Below are 19,394 nucleotides of genomic sequence, written 5' to 3' on the forward strand. Positions count from 1 at the left end.
TGATTGCTGGAGGGGCTGTCTATGTGACAGCTCACCAGGGATCAGCCTAACGATGTCCCAGCGATCCCATCCATGTCGTATCATTGGTGGGATCGCTGGGACATCGTTATGTGTAATGGGAGCTTTAGACCTAATAAAGCTGGAGTGCTTACTTTGAAATCCATGTCAGATTTGCTGTAAAGTCCCTTTAGAAACCTTAACTCTGTCTTCACCCACCTAGCCTGATTGACAGCTTCTCAGTGTCCCCCCAGCTGCTGGGTTCTCACACTGCTCAGTAGAAGCAGTAGTTCTTCTTAATATCAGGATTATTCAGCCATTCTGGCATGCATTTTCTATGGATATTTGATGCTGACTTTTGGGATTATCACTTGCCAGTAGTGTCAGTTTCCCATGGATTGATTGACAAAAAACTTACTTTTTCTGGATCGTACATGTGGATTGATAGTACAGATATTACTTTGCCAAAATAAGCATGTTACTATGTAAAAGCAAGTGACTATGCTAATTATTTTTTATTAAAAATCTTCTCCATTCTCAATAACAGAAGGATTTTTAATTTTGTTCATCTCATATTGCCCAGGTTTACCAACCATGTTAGTCTATTAGTAGTGGCCAACCTTCTACACAAGCAGAACAAGATTTTTTCCATAGATCTTAGCAGCATTGCTCTGAAGCTTGACGATTGCTTCATCTGGCTAACTTCAGTGCCATCGTGTTTCTCAGATCCTGCAGAGGCTAAGCTATCTCTGCTCTCAGCATCGGAGAGCATACATTCTGGGCCAGCGACACAAAGTATTCTGACTGTGACTTTTTATTAATCGGGAGTATACCGCCCACTTCCCGTATACCGCCCACTTCCCCAAAGCAGTGCACTCCTGAAGATTGATGATGACAACAACCCTTTTAAACGTAGACTTGTACATGCTTCTATGGGTGGAGGTAAGTTTTCTGGCAAAACCAAAATATTTAAATCGACACTAAGAATATAGATATGGATTTTACAGTTTATACCACAGTCAGATCTTATGTTATTAACTAAATGAAACTGAAAATTCTTTGTCCTATTTCCTTACCACAATATCCCCATTATGTCATCTTATATCATCAGTCTGATTTGTTTCTAAGTAACACTTTGCTGTAGATGTTAAATGCTGAGATTACAGCTGTCTACTATGGCGTCCTATTACTATTAATTCTAAAAAATATCCGTAGTTTGCCTATCGCATAAGCAGTTACACAATGGGAAAGCCAAAATCAGGATGTAAAATATATTTACTTTGGTTGTTTGTAGCTCCATTAAATTATTATTATTATTATTAATGGAATGAGTTATTATTATTATTATTATTAGTGGAATGAGTTAATTTCAGCATTTTTTTTTTTTACCAAGGCATTCGGTTCCTGTAAGAGATGGCTGAAATCCTTCGCTGCAGTCACATCGATAGCTTCCTATGGAGTTAACACAACGGCCATTTTCACAGATGCTTGGTTTTGCGCGACATTCGTTCTCATCTGAAAGCATAAATAAAAAAAATCTATAAATCAAGTAACATATTAAACAGTATATTGAAGAATATTGCTCTAGATTACCCATACTAAAATGCTACTTTTAATTAGGTAGATCCACTTCTCATACAGTTGTTTGCAATCATATATATTCTATCCTTGAGATGGCTAATCTTGATTTTCAATTTGCTCCTGGTTACTATGACTTTCTATAAAATACAGTATATAATAGTTTACAGCTGAGATTTCCTTTGATGATTCATCATAGCCAGAGGCCATGAACTAATTAGTTCCAGGCTAAAGCCTCGGCAGCACATAAACTAAAATTTGAATGATAGAGAGAAGATTAGCATGGCCCCTGCGTGAGGTTGACGTGCAAATTTGTGAAGCGTTCCATATTTTGGCAGTGAGAGCAGTCAGACTGTGGATTGCCCTATCGCAAGAGGTAGTAATGGCAGACACTATAACAGCTTTTAATAAAGGGCTGGACGATTTCTTCAATAGACATAACATTGGGGGTTTTGGTTAATTTAGTGAAAAAAATTTACAATAGGTGGAGAAAGGTTGAACTTGATGGATCTACGTCTTTTTTCAACCTATGGAACTAAGTAAAGCCATTGAAAATCTTTTCTATTTAAGATACAGAAACATTGAAACTTGTCCTAATATGTAAACAAATGTTTGTTTTTCTAAATCGTAGAGCAAGTAGTACTGGGCACTCATTCTAATGAAGATGACCACCAGAAATGGAGTAGATAAACTTTAAGTAGAATTGTCTGTTTGACCTTAAAGAAAGGACCTATAATTCAATTAGATTTCAAAAATAGATGATGTCACAGCAGACCCTTCTCCCTCTTCCTTCACAATGACCTTTGAATAGGCTGATTTGACACTTCATTGTGATGAATATGTGATATTATTAGCAAATACCTCAAATTAGTAGTGTAGAATAGTTTTTCTGATTCACTATGTTGCTTCCACCATGAGACAGGATTGCAGTAGCTTAGGTATCCATGGCTACAACCACTCATATAATGACAGTTTAACTAACTGTCACTATACAGTATGAGTGGATGTAACCATGGATACGTAAGCTACTGCAATGTCCTGCACATAAGGTAAGCAACATAGCGAATCAGAGGAACTATACTACATTTGTAATTGGAAGTATTTGCTAATATCATTATTATTATTATTATTACACCTATTACATATTGGGATGGGATTTTGGAGACAGGAATACCCCTTTAAAGTGTAAAAAAATCCCTAGTGGCCACTGTTAAAATTGCAAGAATTTTTTTTTTCTGTCTGTAATACAAATTATGACATGTACAAAAAGACATTACCAAAAATGTTTAAAAAATATATTTATCACAAAACCTGATTAAAACAATAGGTCATTTTTCTGATGACGCATTCCATTTAAGTCATTCCAGAAGGAAAAATGCAGGTAAGTTTTCCAATTAGGTTTTTACACGACACGCTTCTAGGTTATGTAGTGGAATCCTTCCAAGAATTCCAAGAACTCGTTAAAATATGATGCCATGAGCAAGGTAGTCAATCATTACCTATGCAGCCTTCTCCATCTGGTCTTCGAGTCATCCCAGGAGGACAAATACACATAAATGTCCCAATGAGGTTTTTACACATCATGCCCCTGGACTCGCAGTCATGGAACCCTTCCAAGCACTCATCGAGATCTGTAAAGTTGTACAAGGCAGTTACAGTAATATTTACACATGTACCCTCCTTCTCATTTTCTCTGAACCTGAAGTGAATTTCTAACTGACCTTTACACATCTTCTGATCTTCTCTTAGAACATATCCAACAGGACACGTACACTCATAAGAACCATATGTGTTAATACATCTGAATGCACAAATCAGAGGGTTTAATGCACATTCATTGACATCTGGAATAAAGAAGAACATCCAAATACAAAATCACTCATTTGTAGTCTGTCATCATAGCCGGTATAGTGAACACTTATTGGAATTGCTTTTTCTAGATATAAGCATAGTTACCATATACTATAAAATAGCTACAACTCAACATTATTAATAGATTTTCGTCTTTCTGTTCCGATCCAGGAATTAAGCCATGAAATTAATACTTTAATTTCCTTTTAATTTTGTATTATTTTAGGAACTACCCTCACCAAGTGAGCTGAAGAAATGTTTTACCTTCACAGTTCATCATAGGTCCAGGTTCAAATCCTTCATCACAGGTGCACTCAAAACTGCCAATGGCATTAGAACATGTCCCATTTCCACAGGGATTGCCAATAGAACATTCATCAGTATCTAAAATATGAGAGATAATGCATATTAAAATGCTAAAATGAAATATAAAATAATTACATATATTAGGGTATTTTAAGTATGACAAGAAATATCATGGCTATATAAATCCATCAAGGAAAAGTCTTTATACAATAGTAGACACATGTGGTAAAATATTGTGGTTCATAAGTAAAGCATTTTATGCTCACAAGTATCCCTCTTTAATACACTTGATGCCTAAATTAATATTACTAAAAATTCATACTAATCTTCATTGTTTATGTGGTCAATATGGACACTGATCTGAATTACACAACTGCAATATAAGTGAGATGTTAGGTCAGTATTTAGCACTGTTTTTGTAGCATTGGGGGTCCTAATTTTGAATTCAGCCCAGTGTAAAGCTAAGTTCATACTAGTCTGAAGTTGTGAAGTTCCATTTTTTGTCCTAACGTAGAAAGGAACTGAACCATGAAGTGCATGGAACTGAACCATCTAATGTTGGTCACAAACTGCTATAGACGAACCACATTGACTAAAATGAAGGACATTTTCTTTTTGACAGGTTGGATATCATTTGAAAGGAAAAATAGTGTAACATGCTATACATTTTCTTACTGTAAAGATTACGGAATTTGCATCAGAGCCACCTAATGAAGGCTCAGACACAAGGGTGAACCTAGCCTAATTGCTCCTCAGAGATTGTATGTTCTTCCTGTGTTTGGTTGCTTACTTATTTCTTCCCTTTTTGTTTGGTTTGCTACCTATTTGCAAAAACTTACGGTTTATATATTTGTCTAAGATATGAAAGGTAGACTGTGAGTCTTTTGTGGATAGAGGCTGGTGTAAATGGTTATAATCTCCGTACCGTGCTTTGTCACATACGTCATCTGATCTATATTTTACACAATGACAATGTTTTAGGTGTTATTAGATGACACATACCTACACAATTGATTCCTGAATAATCTAGATTATAACCCATTGGACACTCGCATCGGAAAGATCCATCCGTATTAATGCAAAGACCATTTGCACAAATTCCTGGGTTTTCTAGGCATTCATTGACATCTACAACAAGCACAAAATGAACATTCAGAATAAATGGCAGGCATCTCAATGTCAGTGTCATAGAGTAAAAATAACAAAAAATAACTATAAAGTAAATATAAATTACATGTGTATACACTGGCCTCCCAATGTGATATGATAAGGGGTATACTTGCCCTTGCCATCCCCAATCTGCTTGTGTTCTTTTGCTGTCTATTGATATTATAGTTTTCTGTTGGTTTGTATCTCAATTTAGCTTGATCAGTCATGTTACCTTCAGTATCTTTCCAATGACTGATGCTTATTATTTACCTTCTCTATCTCCTTCAGGACCTGTGGTAGTGCCATGTCCAAATGGACATAATTCTCGAAAAGCCCCTGAAAATAGAAAATACATACACATTCAAAAGCTACTAAAGACAGACATCGCAGACTTGGTAGACAAAAAATAAAACAAATTAATGTAAACTGATAAAAAACAGGTTTGGCAAAATAAAGGCAGGAAAAAACTAAATTAACATTATCATCTTCCTTTTCATTGGGGTTTTTATAAAATTTCATGAACTATCTGGGGAAAAGTCATGGCTGTTCTCCAAAAACAAGATTGTCATCTTTGGTTAGAAATCATGAGTGTTTCTGGTTGATATCTACAGTTTCTGTCTTTATAGAACAAGCTCCCGTGAAATCTCGAGGTATTTGTCTATGATCTTAGGAAGAAAATAAAGGAAGAATGCCATCATTATGGTAGGATAAACATCACATACCATCTCCTTCTTTTGGACACAGTTCACAGGGGTCGCCCCAGCCCTCGCCTGGCATTTTGCTGCAGCAACAGATTGCTTTAGTGCTGTTATATGCTTTTGGCACTGAACATTTCCCATTTTCAAATTTGGTAAAACAAAAGCTTTGCCGAGTATCTGAAATCAACAAGTTGCATGTGCTTTAATTGGTAAATAGACTTTCGTATAAAATAACAGATCCTAAAAAACAGCATCACAACATCTTTTAGCATGAGTTTAAAGAGTACAAGGTTCAATTCAAATCGGTTTAAAAAGGATCTCAATATCTTTTTTGAGAGTGATTCATATGCATGGAAGACTACAAAGATTCTAAAAACATTTATTTGGGGATCCTTTCCTCCTTCTCATTGTTTTACCCTCTATTATAAATTAATCTCATTGTTATTTCTTCTCAGATCATACTGACTATTGTTGTCCTCACATATTCGTGAAAGTGATAAAGGCTTATTCTCATTCTGACAAATGGTATAACCAAGCAACTTTGCAATTTTCTTGTAAATGAAAATCTTCATTCTTCATCTTTTTTTGATATATACTGAAGGGGAACTGGTCAGCAGGATTTCACCCCTAAAATTATTCATATACTCATGTAGTATTTTCAAAGACACATCCAACAATAACTTTACATGGCCAATCAGTTCTTTAGAAATCAGCATTTGAATGGATATGCAGATGAAACTGAAGTGCTTTCGGCCTGTGGAAACTCTTCTCAAGCTTCTGCTCTTCCCAGTTTGATTCTCCACAGAATATTGCCTCTGCTTGCTTGACTGACAGTGTCTATGATTTGTGACTTCAGGCAAATGAGTTGCCAGACAGGCAGATGGAGGTGGCGCTGGGTAAGGAAGAGAAACGGAGTGACAAAGGATTGGGAAGTGCTTCAGCCTCATTTGCATATGAATTCAAATGCAGATTTTTTTGTAACAAAGGAATGGACTGTGTAGGTAAAGGTATTGCTGGACTAGTCTTTGAAAGATATACATGTGCATATAAATAGTTTGGGGGCTGAATTCCTGCTGACAGATTCCCTTTAAGAACACAGAGATTTTTAATTTTAATGATTACTGCTCATTGCATAGACTGCTTATCTTCTATGAAAGTAATATCATGCTTACAAGCTCTTTCCAGTAGAGCTTAAAATTACTAATCTGAAGATGACTGGATTGTTAGAACTGGCTAGCTCAAGTGTTCCTGCACTCCTCCAATGTTGCACTTTTAGCATCGGAGAGTGGCCAGTTTGGGCCAGCCCTGCGACAATGCCACTGGTCCAAACTGTTAAGCAAATTGAACATCCCCCCAAGGAAGCCCACGAGAAACGCGCGTTGAGGCTGATTCTGTACTTGTTCTACGTGGGTGACAAATGGGTAAGAGTGATTTACTTATTTAGATGGGTCTTTGTCTGGTTGTTTAGTCATCATTAGTCTAACATACATTACAAACCCTTTAACATCATGGGTTCGATTTATAACATAGCCCCGATCATTATGCCTGGCCCCGTCTCTAACAGTTTTCAACAAATCTTGATGGATTCTTTTGAGTTATAATGCTGTCCATCAAATATCTTTAGGGGCTCAGGTACATTAGGCAACAAGCTTAGCACAGTCTTCATCACTTTTTATGCCCTTAATAATACCATATATAAAGCCTAAATGAATGGAGGGCTTAAGTGGAGCTCATCTGCTCCAGGAAAAACTATTACACAAGCACATAATGAGCCAAAAGAGTTTACAGCACAGCAAAAGCAGAAGCCTGTCTACATAATGTGCTGGTCTAAACGGATTGATGATACAGGCAGGGAGCTCATGTTGTGCACACAATCAACCTCTGTGTATATGTCACTATTTCCACAGGAAAGGAACCAAAAGAAAAAAAGTACTGACTGGATTTGAGAGTCTGAGGGGCAATAAGAGAAGAAGGTGGCAGGAAAACAGTTTAAATTGAGGGTGAAATTTGAAGGTTAGGGAACAAATATACAAATAGATAGTAGTATACTGCATTCTCCATTTAACAGTATATACTGCTCTATGTACTCTAGAACAATTTTTAGCAGATAAAATACATACCAAAACATCTTCTCCCATTGTCTGATAAAACAAATCCAGGTGGGCAAATGCATTGAAAGCTTCCAGGGGAGTTTACACAGCTTCCAAAAAGGCATATATTTGGCTCTTCATTACATTCATCAATGTCTGAAAATGGAAGCATAATACTCTTAAGAGAGCAGTATCACAGGAATTGTATACACTGAAATGAGGATGTTAAAGAATATACATATAATTTATACACACCTACACCCTATTGTGGGTCACTTTATGCAAAGAATATTAGGTTTTGTTAACAATGTTGTGATAAATATTTCTGTAAGCTATAACCTCGCCCCTACACATTATTCATTCATAAAGATAAAAATCTCGGCCTCGTTTAACCTACAATATGTTTAGTTCAAGAACAATTTTGTTGTACACATCAAAGCTTTTCTACAAATTCTGTGTTGATTGTAGCGCCTGTCATTTTGCATCTTTCATGAAAGTTCTTTCCCAATAGTTTAACATTGATCTCTACATTACCTAATCAGGCGGTATGCTGTTAAATAGAATCTTCATCAGCAATAAAGAGCAAAGAGACAAAGAAATAATTGATGACAAAACAGTTTTGAAAAACATCAGTGACACATTATTATATACACTGCTCAAAAAAAATAAAGGGAACACTTAAACCACCGAATATAACTCCATGTAAATCAAACTTCTGTGAAACTGTCCACTTAGGAAGAAACACTGATTGACAATCAATTTCACATGTTGTTGTGCAAATGGAATAGACAACAGATGGAAATTATGGGCAATTATCAAGACACACTCAATAAAGGAGTGGTTCTGCAGGTGGGGACCACAGACCAAATCTCAGTACCAATGCTTTCTGGCTGATGTTTTGATTACTTTTGAATGTTGATTGTGTTTTCACACTTGTGGTAGCATGAGACGGACTTCAACCCACACTAGTGGCTCAGGTAGTGCAGCTCATCCAGGATGGCACATCAATGCGTGCTGTGGCAAGAAGCTTTGCTGTGTCTGTCAACGTAGTGTCCAGAGGCTGGAGGTGCTACCAGGAGACAGGCCAGTACACCAGGAGATGTGGAGGGGGCCGTATGAGGGCAACAACCCAGCATTAGGACAGCTACCTCAGCCTATGTGCAAGGAGGAACAGGAGGAGCACTGCCAGAGCCCTGCAAAATGACCTCCAGCAGGCCACAAATGTGCATGTGTCTGCACAGTTAGGAACCGACCCCATGAGGATGGTCTGAGTGCCTGATGTCCACAGATGGGGGTTGTACTCACAGCCCAACACCGTGCAGGACGCTTGGCATTTGCCACAGAACACCAGGATTGGCAAATTCACCACTGGTGCCCTGTGCTCTTCACAGATAAATGCAGGTTCACACTGAGCACATGTGACAGATGTGAAAGAGTCTGGAGATGCTGTGGAGAGTGATCTGCTGCCTGCAACATCCTTCATCATGACAGGTTTGGCAGTGAGTCAGTAATGGTGTGGGGTGGCATTTCTTTGGAGGGCCGCACAGTCCTACATGTGCTCACCAGAGGTAGCCTGACTGCTTTTAGGTACCAAGATGAGATCCTCAGACCCCTTGTGAGACAATATGCTTGTGTGGTTGGCCCTGGGTTCCTCCTAATGTAGGACAATGCCAGACCTCATGTGGCTGGAGTGTGTCAGCAGTTCCTGCAAGATGAAGGCATTGAAGCTATGGACTGGCTTGCCCATTCCCCATACCTGTATCCGATTGAGCACATCTGGGACATCATGTCTCGCTCCATCCACCAACGTCACGTTGCACCACAGACTGTCCAGGAGTTGATGGATGCTTTAGTCCAGATCTGGGAGGAGATCCCTCATGACAGCATCTGCCGACTCATCAGGAGCATGCCCAGGTGTCGCAGGGAGGTCAAACAGGCACGTGGAGGCCACACACACTACTGAGCATCATTTCCTCGTCTTGAGGCACTTCCACTAAAGTTGGATCAGCCTGTAATTTGATTTTCCACTTTGATTTTGATTATCCTTCCAAATCCAGACCTCCATGGGATATTATTTTTGATTTTCATTGATCATTTTTATGTTTTCTTGTTCTCAACGCATGCCACTATGTAATGAATAAAGATTTGCAGCTGCGATATTTCATTCACTGATATCTACGATGTGGTATCTCAGTGTTGCCTTTATTTTTTGAACCATGTATTATCTTAACCCCTTCAGAGAAAAGATTTGAATTCTTGCACTCTTACAACTTATATCCTGCTGACAGTATAAAAGTGCCATGCTATTGTAATAGTGACATTATTACCAATCTATTCTATTTGTCTTAAAGGAAAATATTATTACAACAATTATACCAGTGGTCCATGAAAAAGTGTAATGAAAGATGGAGATCAGTGGTCTATAAAAAAAAGTGCAATAGAAGATGGAGATCAGTGGTTTATATAAAAGCATAATGAAAGATGGAGATCAGTGGTCTATAAAAAGCATAATGAAAGATGGATATCAGTGGTCTGTAAAAAAGCATAATGAAAGATGGAGATCAGTGGTCTGTAAAAAAGCATAATGGAAGATAGAGATCAGAGGTCTATAAAAAATCATAATGAAAGATGGAGATCAGTGGTCTGTAAAAAAGCGTAATGAAAGATGGAGATCAGTGGTCTCTAAGAAAAGGTAATGAAAGATCGAGAACAGTAATCTATAAAAAAGCATAATGAAAGATGGATGTCAGTGGTCTGTAAAAAAGCATAATGAAAGATGGAGATCAGTGGTCTGTAAAAAAAGCATAATGGAAGATAGAGATCAGTTGTCTATAAAAAAAAACCGTAATGAAAGATGGCGATCAGTTGTCTATAAAAAAGCCTAATGAAAGACGGAGATCAGTGGTCTATAAAAAAGCGTAATGGAAGTTGGACATCAGTGGTCTATAAAAAAGGGCAATGTAAGATGAAGTTCAGTTGAGCGAGCGAAACAGGAATAACCATTGTATGTGATTTAAATTCAAATTAGATCTCTTCCAACAGAAAGCTCACTCACTAGTTCCTCCTTTTAAATGTAGCTATCACACATGTCAATGTCAAATCCTTTTATAATGAGAAAATGGAAACGGTCTTAGGAGCGCAGGAAAGAGACTCAGGCAAGAGATGGGGTTAAACCACAACGCGTTCTCCGTCGAAACGCGTTGTGGTTTAACCCCATCTCTTGTTAGAGTCTCTTTCCTGCGCTTCTAAGACCGTTTCCATTTTCTCATTGCTCCTATCCTCCATTGGAGGTTTTCTGCTGGAGCTGCGGTGGAGACCTGACATTTTTGTCTGCCCCTGGGTTGTTTCCTAAGCGCTCCTCTATGACAGCTTATCACTGACTCTTAAATCCTTTTATAAGGCCTCATTCAGACATTTTATTTTTTTGCTTACAAGAAAATATGAACCATTTTTTCATCAGTGTGCTGGATGCAAACTCCTTTCATTTTATGTCAATGTGTCCATTTTCACCATTAGCGTGGCATTTATTTTTCTGATATGCAAGAAACAATGGGTAGCACTTGGATGACAATGGCATCCATCTTTGTGATGGTTCCATTCACTCTAATAGACAAGTCAGATCCAAAAATTATATCCAGATTAACATGACTCAATTAATTTTTTGTTTGGTCAATCGATCTTGAAAACAAACAGTCGTGATCATGTCCATAGAATGAAGAGTGTGCATTCAAGTTGTGAAAAACAGAGAGAGAACCTGTATGTGAAAAACAGACGTGTAGATAAGGCCTAAATTGTAGAAGAAAACTATTTTAGCACCAGGACGTTACAAATAATGAAATTCCCGGTTTCATTGAAGAATAATTAAACAATCAAAAGTAGAAACCTGTATAGCTTGGCTAACATGATTCTGGCGGAGAGCCTTAAGCATAACCTGGCTATAACTAAAGGGGTTGTCCGGGACTGGAAATCCTATCATTTTTAGTTCACAAACATTATTGAATTAGATCTATAGCATCACAATGAAGGTTGTTTACAGAATCAATCCTTCCTCTCCCCCCCAAAAATGAGAAGGGGTCTTTGAAGTCAGCTTGGAGCATTTTGTGTGTGTTATGTGTAAGGATTCCAATGATTCATAGCCAATGCATTAAAGCGCTATAATAGTATAATAGTAGTTGTGTAGTTATATAAAGTATATAGTGTGAAGATAAAATAAAATCTGTGAACAGCTTCTGGATATGTACTATGCAGACAACACACATCTTTCTTCCAAGACGAAAATCATTTAGAAAGATCTGAGACTTTTCGCAATCCTGAATAACATGCAGACACAGCTCATATTGGTCTCACATGGTGTTTGCCAAGCATTACAGTCCTGTAGACGCTGACAATAAGTAGACTGTCTGCCTTCTGACATGTGCAGAAACAATTATCTCAGAAGAACCTAAAGTGTCTATTTCTATTTGCATGAGGTTTTAATTGCTGGGGCTTTGTATTTGATGTTAGACCTGATGTGTAATGTTATATCTTGCTTTATGTAATTTGTCAATGGACAGTTAGCAGACAGTGAAGAACGACATGTTTACTGTCATGTGCACAGAATGTGAAGAATAAAACAGATATGGTCATTGCTTGCCAGCTGCTGTTCACAGCCCAAAAGGCTCTACTGCCTACTGCAAGCAAAGGTTGGGGTTACAGCACACAATCACCCCAGACTGGAGCACATAATGGCATGTATAATAACAGGGTTATACAGTGTAATAAGCACACCGCACACTGTCAGCATTCAGAAGTCTTTCAACCCCTTTTAGCCAGTATTTTGGTCAGTTTTTCATTAGTACGGTATTTGTAAGCCAAAACTAGGATCGACTTCAGAACACAGAATAGGTGTAAATAAATATTACTTTAGTCTTTCTTTTTGGTTTCACTCCAGATTTCTAGTTACAAATGCAGATGCAAATCTAATATATAAAGCTCAATGTGTGTGTGTGTATGTGTGTGTGTGTGTGTGTGTCCGGGATAGGCATCCGCACCGTCGCAGCTACAGCCACAAAATTTGGCACAGTCACACGTCTGGACCCCGAGAGCGTCATAGGCTATGTTGTGAGGTGAAATTTTAACCCAGCGCGTTCCAATTCACCAAACAATTTTGCCCCTATCTACATAAAGGGGAAAAAGTGTGTGTGTGTCAAGCCCCGCCCCTCATTATGATGTCATAATGGTTGCCATGGCGACGCTGATGTCATCATAGGTTGCAAGCCCCGCCCCTCATTATGATGTCATAATAGTTGCCATGGTGACGCTAATGTCATAATAGGTTGCAATGGCGAAGATGCTGTCACAATGGTGACGATGATGTCTTAATAGGTTGCAATGGTGACAGTTATGTCATAACGGATGCCATGGTGATGATGATGTCTTAATAGGTTGCAATGGTGACAGTTATGTCATAACGGTTGCCATGGTGATGATGATGTCATAGTGGGTATATGGGCATGGGACTATGGGATGAAGGATGTGTGATGGGTATATGGACACTGGACTATGGGATGGAGGATATGTATGATGGGTATATGGGCATGGGACTATGGGATGGCAGATATGTATGATGGGTATATGGGCACGGGACTATGGGATGGAGGATATGTATGATGGGTATATGGGCATGGGACTATGAGATGAAAGATGTGTGATGGGTATATGGGCACTCGACTATGGGATGGCGAATATTTATGATTGGTATATTGGCATGGGACTATGGGATGGAGAATATGTATGATGGGTATATGGGCATGGGACTATGGGATGGTGGATGTGTGATGGGTATATGGGCACTCAACTATGGGATGGAGGATATGTATGAGGGTATATGGGGACGGGCCTATGAGATGGTGGATATGTATGATGGGTATATGGGCATGGGATTATGGGATGGAGGATAATTATAATTTGTTATAACTAACCACTGTTAGTTACTATGCCCGGGCAGTGCCGGGCTCTTCAGCTAGTTACTAATAAAATACTAACTAGTGATGAGTGAGTATGCCCAGTACTCGAGATTTCCGAGCATGCTCAGGTGTTCTCCGAGTAGTTTGGGCATGCTCGGAGATTTAGCTAGTGTCGCGACAGCTGCATGATTTGCTGCTGCTAGACAGCCTGAATACATGTATGTAACAAACAGGAAATCCCTACATGTATTCAGGCTGACTAGGAGCCGCAAATCATGCAGTTGTAGCGACACAAACTAAATCTCTGAGCACGCCCAAACTACTCGGAGAACACCTGAGCATGCTCGGAAATCTTGAGTAACGAGCATACTCGCTCATCACTAATACTAACATATGAATAAGGCCTCATAGTGTAAATCCCATTAATAAGGGTAATAGTAACACCCAGATGTCAATTTATGACTACATTTTCAGAAGAAATAAGAGTAAATAGACAATGAAGAATTCAAAGAAAAGATGCTCCAGAACTGATATTTAAAGGTTTATTCCCAGAGTAGCATGTAACTTGTTGAAAACTTGCTGATAACTAGGTGCTTGATTACTGCGACCTCCAGTGATCCTGATACAAGGACTCTGCAGAACACTGTCTTGAATGGAGATGAGATGCGCATCCTTGGCATCCACTCCATTCATTGTCTATGGGTCTGATAAAGAAAGCTGATAAGAGCTCTTGGTATTTCTATTTTACACAGAAAATGAATGCAGTGGAGATAGAGTATGCACACCTTCGCTCCAAAATGGGGTTCTGCACAGCGCTGTTTTCAGAATTGTTTGGGGTCCCAGTAGTCAGACTCACTAAAATCAATGAGGTATCCCTATTCTACAGATAGGAGATAAGTTACTCTTTTGGGAATAACTTTAATTAGTAATTTAAAAATGTACTGAAAACATAACAGACAGATAACATCATTAAAAAAATCTTCTTTAAAAAATCTGAAAACTATTTTACATAATTTTTTTATTCCATTGCAATTTTACTGAAAAACACATTTATTTAGGTCATGTAGCAAACTGGTTCTGACTGAACTGATGTATAGTCATCGTCAAAATTTTGAGACTGACGCAAATTTTGTTTTTCACAAAGTTTGCTGCTTTAGCTTTTTAGTGGTCATTTGCATTATATTGTTAGGAAGCGTGATCAGAGGAATTGCAAAAAAATGCAAAGTCATTCCTCGCAGTGAAATAACAAAAACCACATTTCCACTGAATTTTAGCCCTACCACAAAATGACCTGCTTACATAATTTCAGTGATCTTCTTGTTAGCTCAGGAGAAACTGTAAATGAGGACAAGGTAGCCGATATCACTCCGTCATTTTGATTATAGATGGGTTGCTTTAAAAGGGGTAAGATGCTTGAAATTATAGTCTTCTTTTAAAAAAATATTCAGGATTGAGAGTCCTCAGTAGTTGATACCTTTTAATGGCTAACTGAAAAGATGGTAATACTAAAAGAAGATAGTCTTCTTTTATTAATCATGGTTACCTCTAAGGAAACAAGTATGACCATCATTATTTTGCCTTAAAAGAGTTTTACAAGCAAGAACATTGCTGCTTGTATGATTGTGCCAAAATTTACCATTTATCGGATCATTAAGAACTTCAAACAGAGAAGTTTAATTGTTGTGAAGAAGGCTTCAGGACACCCAAGAGAGTTCCACAATCAAGGATCACCTCCTAAAAATGATTTAGCTATGGGATCAGTTCAACATCTAAGCAGAGTTTGCTTAGGAACGGCAGCAGGCAGGTGTCAGTGCATCTGCACGTACAGTGAGGCAAAAGCTTTTGAAGGGTGGCATTGTGTTAATACAGGCAGCAAAGAAGCAACTTCTCTCCAATCCACATCTTAATAAATCACAGGAATTATACTGCTGATGGTTAGGGTAATTTTTTTTTGGTCTGATGAAGCCTTCTTCAGACTCTTTGGGACATCATCTAGAATATTTGTGTGGAAAACATAAGGTGAGCACCACCATGAGCCCTGTGTCATGACATTGTTAATGTATCCAAAAACTATTCATGTATAGGTTTGCTTTTCAAACAGTATGAGGGAGTGGGCTCACTTACAATTTTTCAATTTCTAAGCAAACTAGATGAAAAAATTCTCCCTATAATCTAGAAGCAATTTAATGATAAACAAAGCTTTTTCTACCATGATGGAGCACTATGTAACAAGACAAAAGTAATAACTAAGTGGCTAAGAAAACAAAACATTTAATATTTGGTTCCATGGCAGGAAAATTCCAAGGTTTCCATCCTATTGATAATCCTTTAGACAAAAAGAGGGGTATACCTTGACGTTTGCTAGAGCGGCTTAGTATACATTTTTTGTAAAAAACATATCAACGAGCACCCTGTTTTGTAATTATCTTTTTACTACCACTTGCTGTTTACTGTTACTTTTTTACAACAGAGTATTTTTATACGTTTGTTTTACTGTATTTTCCTGTGTTTTCAGTCTATTGATAATCCTTGTTTAATTCTCTAAAAGTGGGTGGCCAAACAAAAACAAAAAAATTGTAATAAACTCCAGACACTGATTAAGCAAGAATCGGTGGTCACCAGTGAGGATTTGTTTATAAAAGTTTATAAACAATGAAACATCCAACAAAGCTCTCCACAATGCGGCACCCCCTACACCTCCTCCCTCATTTCGGTTTACCAGCCTACCCGTTCTCTTTCGACTAACATCTCCCACTCCCGGCTCCAAGACTTCTCCCGAGTTGCACCTATTTTTTGGAATGCTCTACCCCAAGAAATTAGGACTAACCACAACTTACAGTTTTAGGCGCTCCCTAAAAACACATCTGTTTAGGGTGGTCTATCACTTTCCCTATTCGAAGTCCTTTTATACATAGCCTATTCACTATTTACTATTTTTCCGAACAGAATTCTCCATCATACTCCACAGCACCCGAAAACACTGCAAATATTGACTTGTGACTCGCTCATGCAGCCTTTATCTATCCCCAATTTCCTCAAGGTGGCTCAATAATCATTGTAAATAAGTACCTGTACTTTGTGTCACCCTCGTCTCATTGTAGATTGCAAGCTCTTATGAGCAGGGTCAGCATTATCTTTACTTTAAATATTGTATTATCTTTAACTTTGTTATTTATGACTTTTGGATATGAACTGTTGAATTGTAAAGCACTGCAGTATGTTATTATTATTATTACAAAAGGATCTAAAAACATTGAAGCAGCAAACTTTGTGAAAATAAAAATTTGTGGCAGTCTCAAAATTTTTGGTCACGACTGTAGTCTGTGATTGTGGCTATAACTAATCAGAATAAAGGTAACATTGAGAATTAGTAATATAATGCAAATACCTAAATAAGGTTGTGGGAATATGATTGATAAAAATGCAGTTGTTCTTTGTGGTCATGTAAACTTCATTACCATATTTGGAGATTTTACTGCTTGAGTGGATAAATATATAGCAGACAATATAAAGACTCTCCAAAATACACAGCAGGCACATACAGAAAGCTCTCCCTAAAATAAGATTGTATTACACAGACTTACCAATGCAGGTATCACCTTGGACTGCATACCCCGCAGGACAAATACATCTGAATGAGCCTTCCAAGTTATGACAGGTTCCAGGAGCACATGATCCAGGATAAGCAATACACTCATTGATGTCTATAAAACAGTAAACACATCAGTGCTTACAATGTAATGTAGAATCTATTACTTGTGAATAGTATCAAAAAAGCAAGCAAATAAAATATTTACCAAGCTATTCTTATTATACAAAAATGAGCAAAAGATAAACTGCTTATTATTGTTAGTTAATGCATAATGTTGTACAGAAAAATTTAAATCCATACTGACATCTCCAAGGAGTATATGTCCCCCTTACACTGAACAAATAGGGAAGAGAGAAAACTAATTATAACTGAGGAACAGAAAAACTAATTAAATTTGAAGGAAAAGAAAGATTTGACACATCATCTCAATTGAAGTAGTGGCCTCTTGCACTGACCGAGTAATTAAGACAGGAAGATCTACTTTGGGAACCAGATACTAAAATGGGGAGTCATTTACACAGAGGCATAAGCTTCCTTTCATCAAAGAAGCTTCTTAGACATTTTGTCTCCGGTGTCCAGATATTAATTTTGGGGTTTTGCAATGATATGATATTTATGGAAAGTATAGGTAATGGGGTGCTCACCACAATAAAGTGGGTGCTCAGGGGTAAAGAGAATACTAATAGAAAAGATAACCCCGGCACACTCATATGAATTTCGAGAGAAAAATGCACATAGCTGCTAATAATTTTTATTCAAAATTTTAAGCGGACCAAAAAATGAATGAAAAATACAGATAAAATTATCCAACGTTTCGGCTCGCAGGCCTTTGTCAAGGAATTATCTGTAAATAGATAGAAGACAAACGGGTCCTAAATGCTGACTGGATCTATGTTCAATAGTGACCCATAAGAGTCACCTACTATTCCATGAGTACATATCCTGAACGTCAGGAGAAAGTGCGGTAACGTGGTGCGCTGTCAGCGCTGACATTTTCCGTAGACTACTTATTTGTGCCCAGAAATGTTGATTTTCACATATTGTTAATTTTCCCATATTTTCTATTCAATTTTACACTGACAAAATTGAATTAAGGAAGATTCAGGGATTACGAGAAAGGTGTAGTAATCCAGAGGGTTACTATGGAATCTGAAAAAGAAACACTGGAAAAAAGTACTGTGGTTCATTATAGAGTCTGACAGCATACAACTATTTTTTCAGATCTGGAAGTCAAGATGGAGATGGGAGATTTGGCTGCCCACAACAGTGACATTAATATGGATTTCTTAGGCAAAAGCTTTTTCAAAGCAATTCTCCTACAGTAAACTGGAATGTAACCAACTGCATAAAATTGGATACAGGAAATCAGGTTTAAATTTCTTCTATTTTTGGATCTGATTTTTGGATCCAACTTTAGTTGAAAGGAAACCAGTCATCTGATTCTTGTTGCCCAAATCGTGCACAGCTTACATCAGAGCTTGACTACACGATTACATAAAGGTATATTCTTCTCTAAAATGCCCTGGTGCTTCAGAAAAAAAAGTACGGTACTTTAATGATTTGACCGGGAACCAAAGTCGGAGATGGGACTAGTCCACACTGCCATCATTACTGCTCTAGGTGATTGACAGGTCACTCTCTACGTGAGAGACCATTCAATCACATGCAGCAGCACTGGGAGAAGCTGGCTACGGTGGCACACTTACACTGAGCTCAAAAATATAGGTTCAGTGGAAGGGTGGCTGAACACTGTAATTGCTTTATGCCAGCCAATATATATGCACAGAATATCACTTGTGCAATAATATTACTATCAATTATTATTATTATTATTACTATTATTACTTTCTTAGCCATGTAAGTTTATTGCCAAGGAAATTCAAATCAAGTTAAAATGCTGCAGAATGCTTTTGAAATATTCTGAGCTGTCTTAATAACTGAATAAATAAATCAGTTTTTTAATGATCTGACAAAAGATTGATCGTTCTCAGTGAGAAAAACAAAATAATAATAATGTAGCTATGATATATTTTAATGGCTAAATAAAATAAAATAAGTGATGTTACAAAGCAAGCTTTCGAGACTACTTAGGTCTCTTCTTCAGGCTTGGTATAACAAAGCATCTGACAAAATACAAATACTTTATATACACAAGAAGAACAGAGTGTATATTATGTATATATTTCTG

The 19,394-nt window shown here is 37.7% G+C and overlaps 1 protein-coding gene and 1 non-coding gene across 2 annotated transcripts in view; one reads left to right on the plus strand and one right to left on the minus strand.

The window, feature by feature from the left end:
- Positions 1 to 19,394, minus strand: part of FBN2 (fibrillin 2) — a 378,197-nt gene that overhangs the window by 18,833 nt on the left and 339,970 nt on the right. The window contains exons 48-56 of the mRNA XM_073557740.1: positions 17,199 to 17,318; positions 7,700 to 7,825; positions 5,604 to 5,756; positions 5,152 to 5,217; positions 4,735 to 4,860; positions 3,691 to 3,810; positions 3,297 to 3,419; positions 3,075 to 3,206; positions 1,387 to 1,512 (exon numbers count right to left, since the gene is read on the minus strand). Coding sequence (XP_073413841.1) covers positions 1,387 to 1,512; positions 3,075 to 3,206; positions 3,297 to 3,419; positions 3,691 to 3,810; positions 4,735 to 4,860; positions 5,152 to 5,217; positions 5,604 to 5,756; positions 7,700 to 7,825; positions 17,199 to 17,318 — 1,092 coding nt within the window. The remainder of the gene's footprint in view (positions 1 to 1,386; positions 1,513 to 3,074; positions 3,207 to 3,296; positions 3,420 to 3,690; positions 3,811 to 4,734; positions 4,861 to 5,151; positions 5,218 to 5,603; positions 5,757 to 7,699; positions 7,826 to 17,198; positions 17,319 to 19,394) is intronic.
- On the plus strand, positions 1,801 to 1,909 carry LOC141080656 (U6 spliceosomal RNA). The gene has a single exon (XR_012228982.1). It is a non-coding gene; the product is annotated as a U6 spliceosomal RNA (small nuclear RNA).

The sequence above is a fragment of the Dendrobates tinctorius genome, unplaced genomic scaffold, assembly GCF_039654945.1.
Source record: "Dendrobates tinctorius isolate UK_male_01 unplaced genomic scaffold, ASM3965494v1 ptg000003l, whole genome shotgun sequence".
In the NCBI taxonomy this organism is placed as follows: Eukaryota; Metazoa; Chordata; class Amphibia; order Anura; family Dendrobatidae; genus Dendrobates; species Dendrobates tinctorius.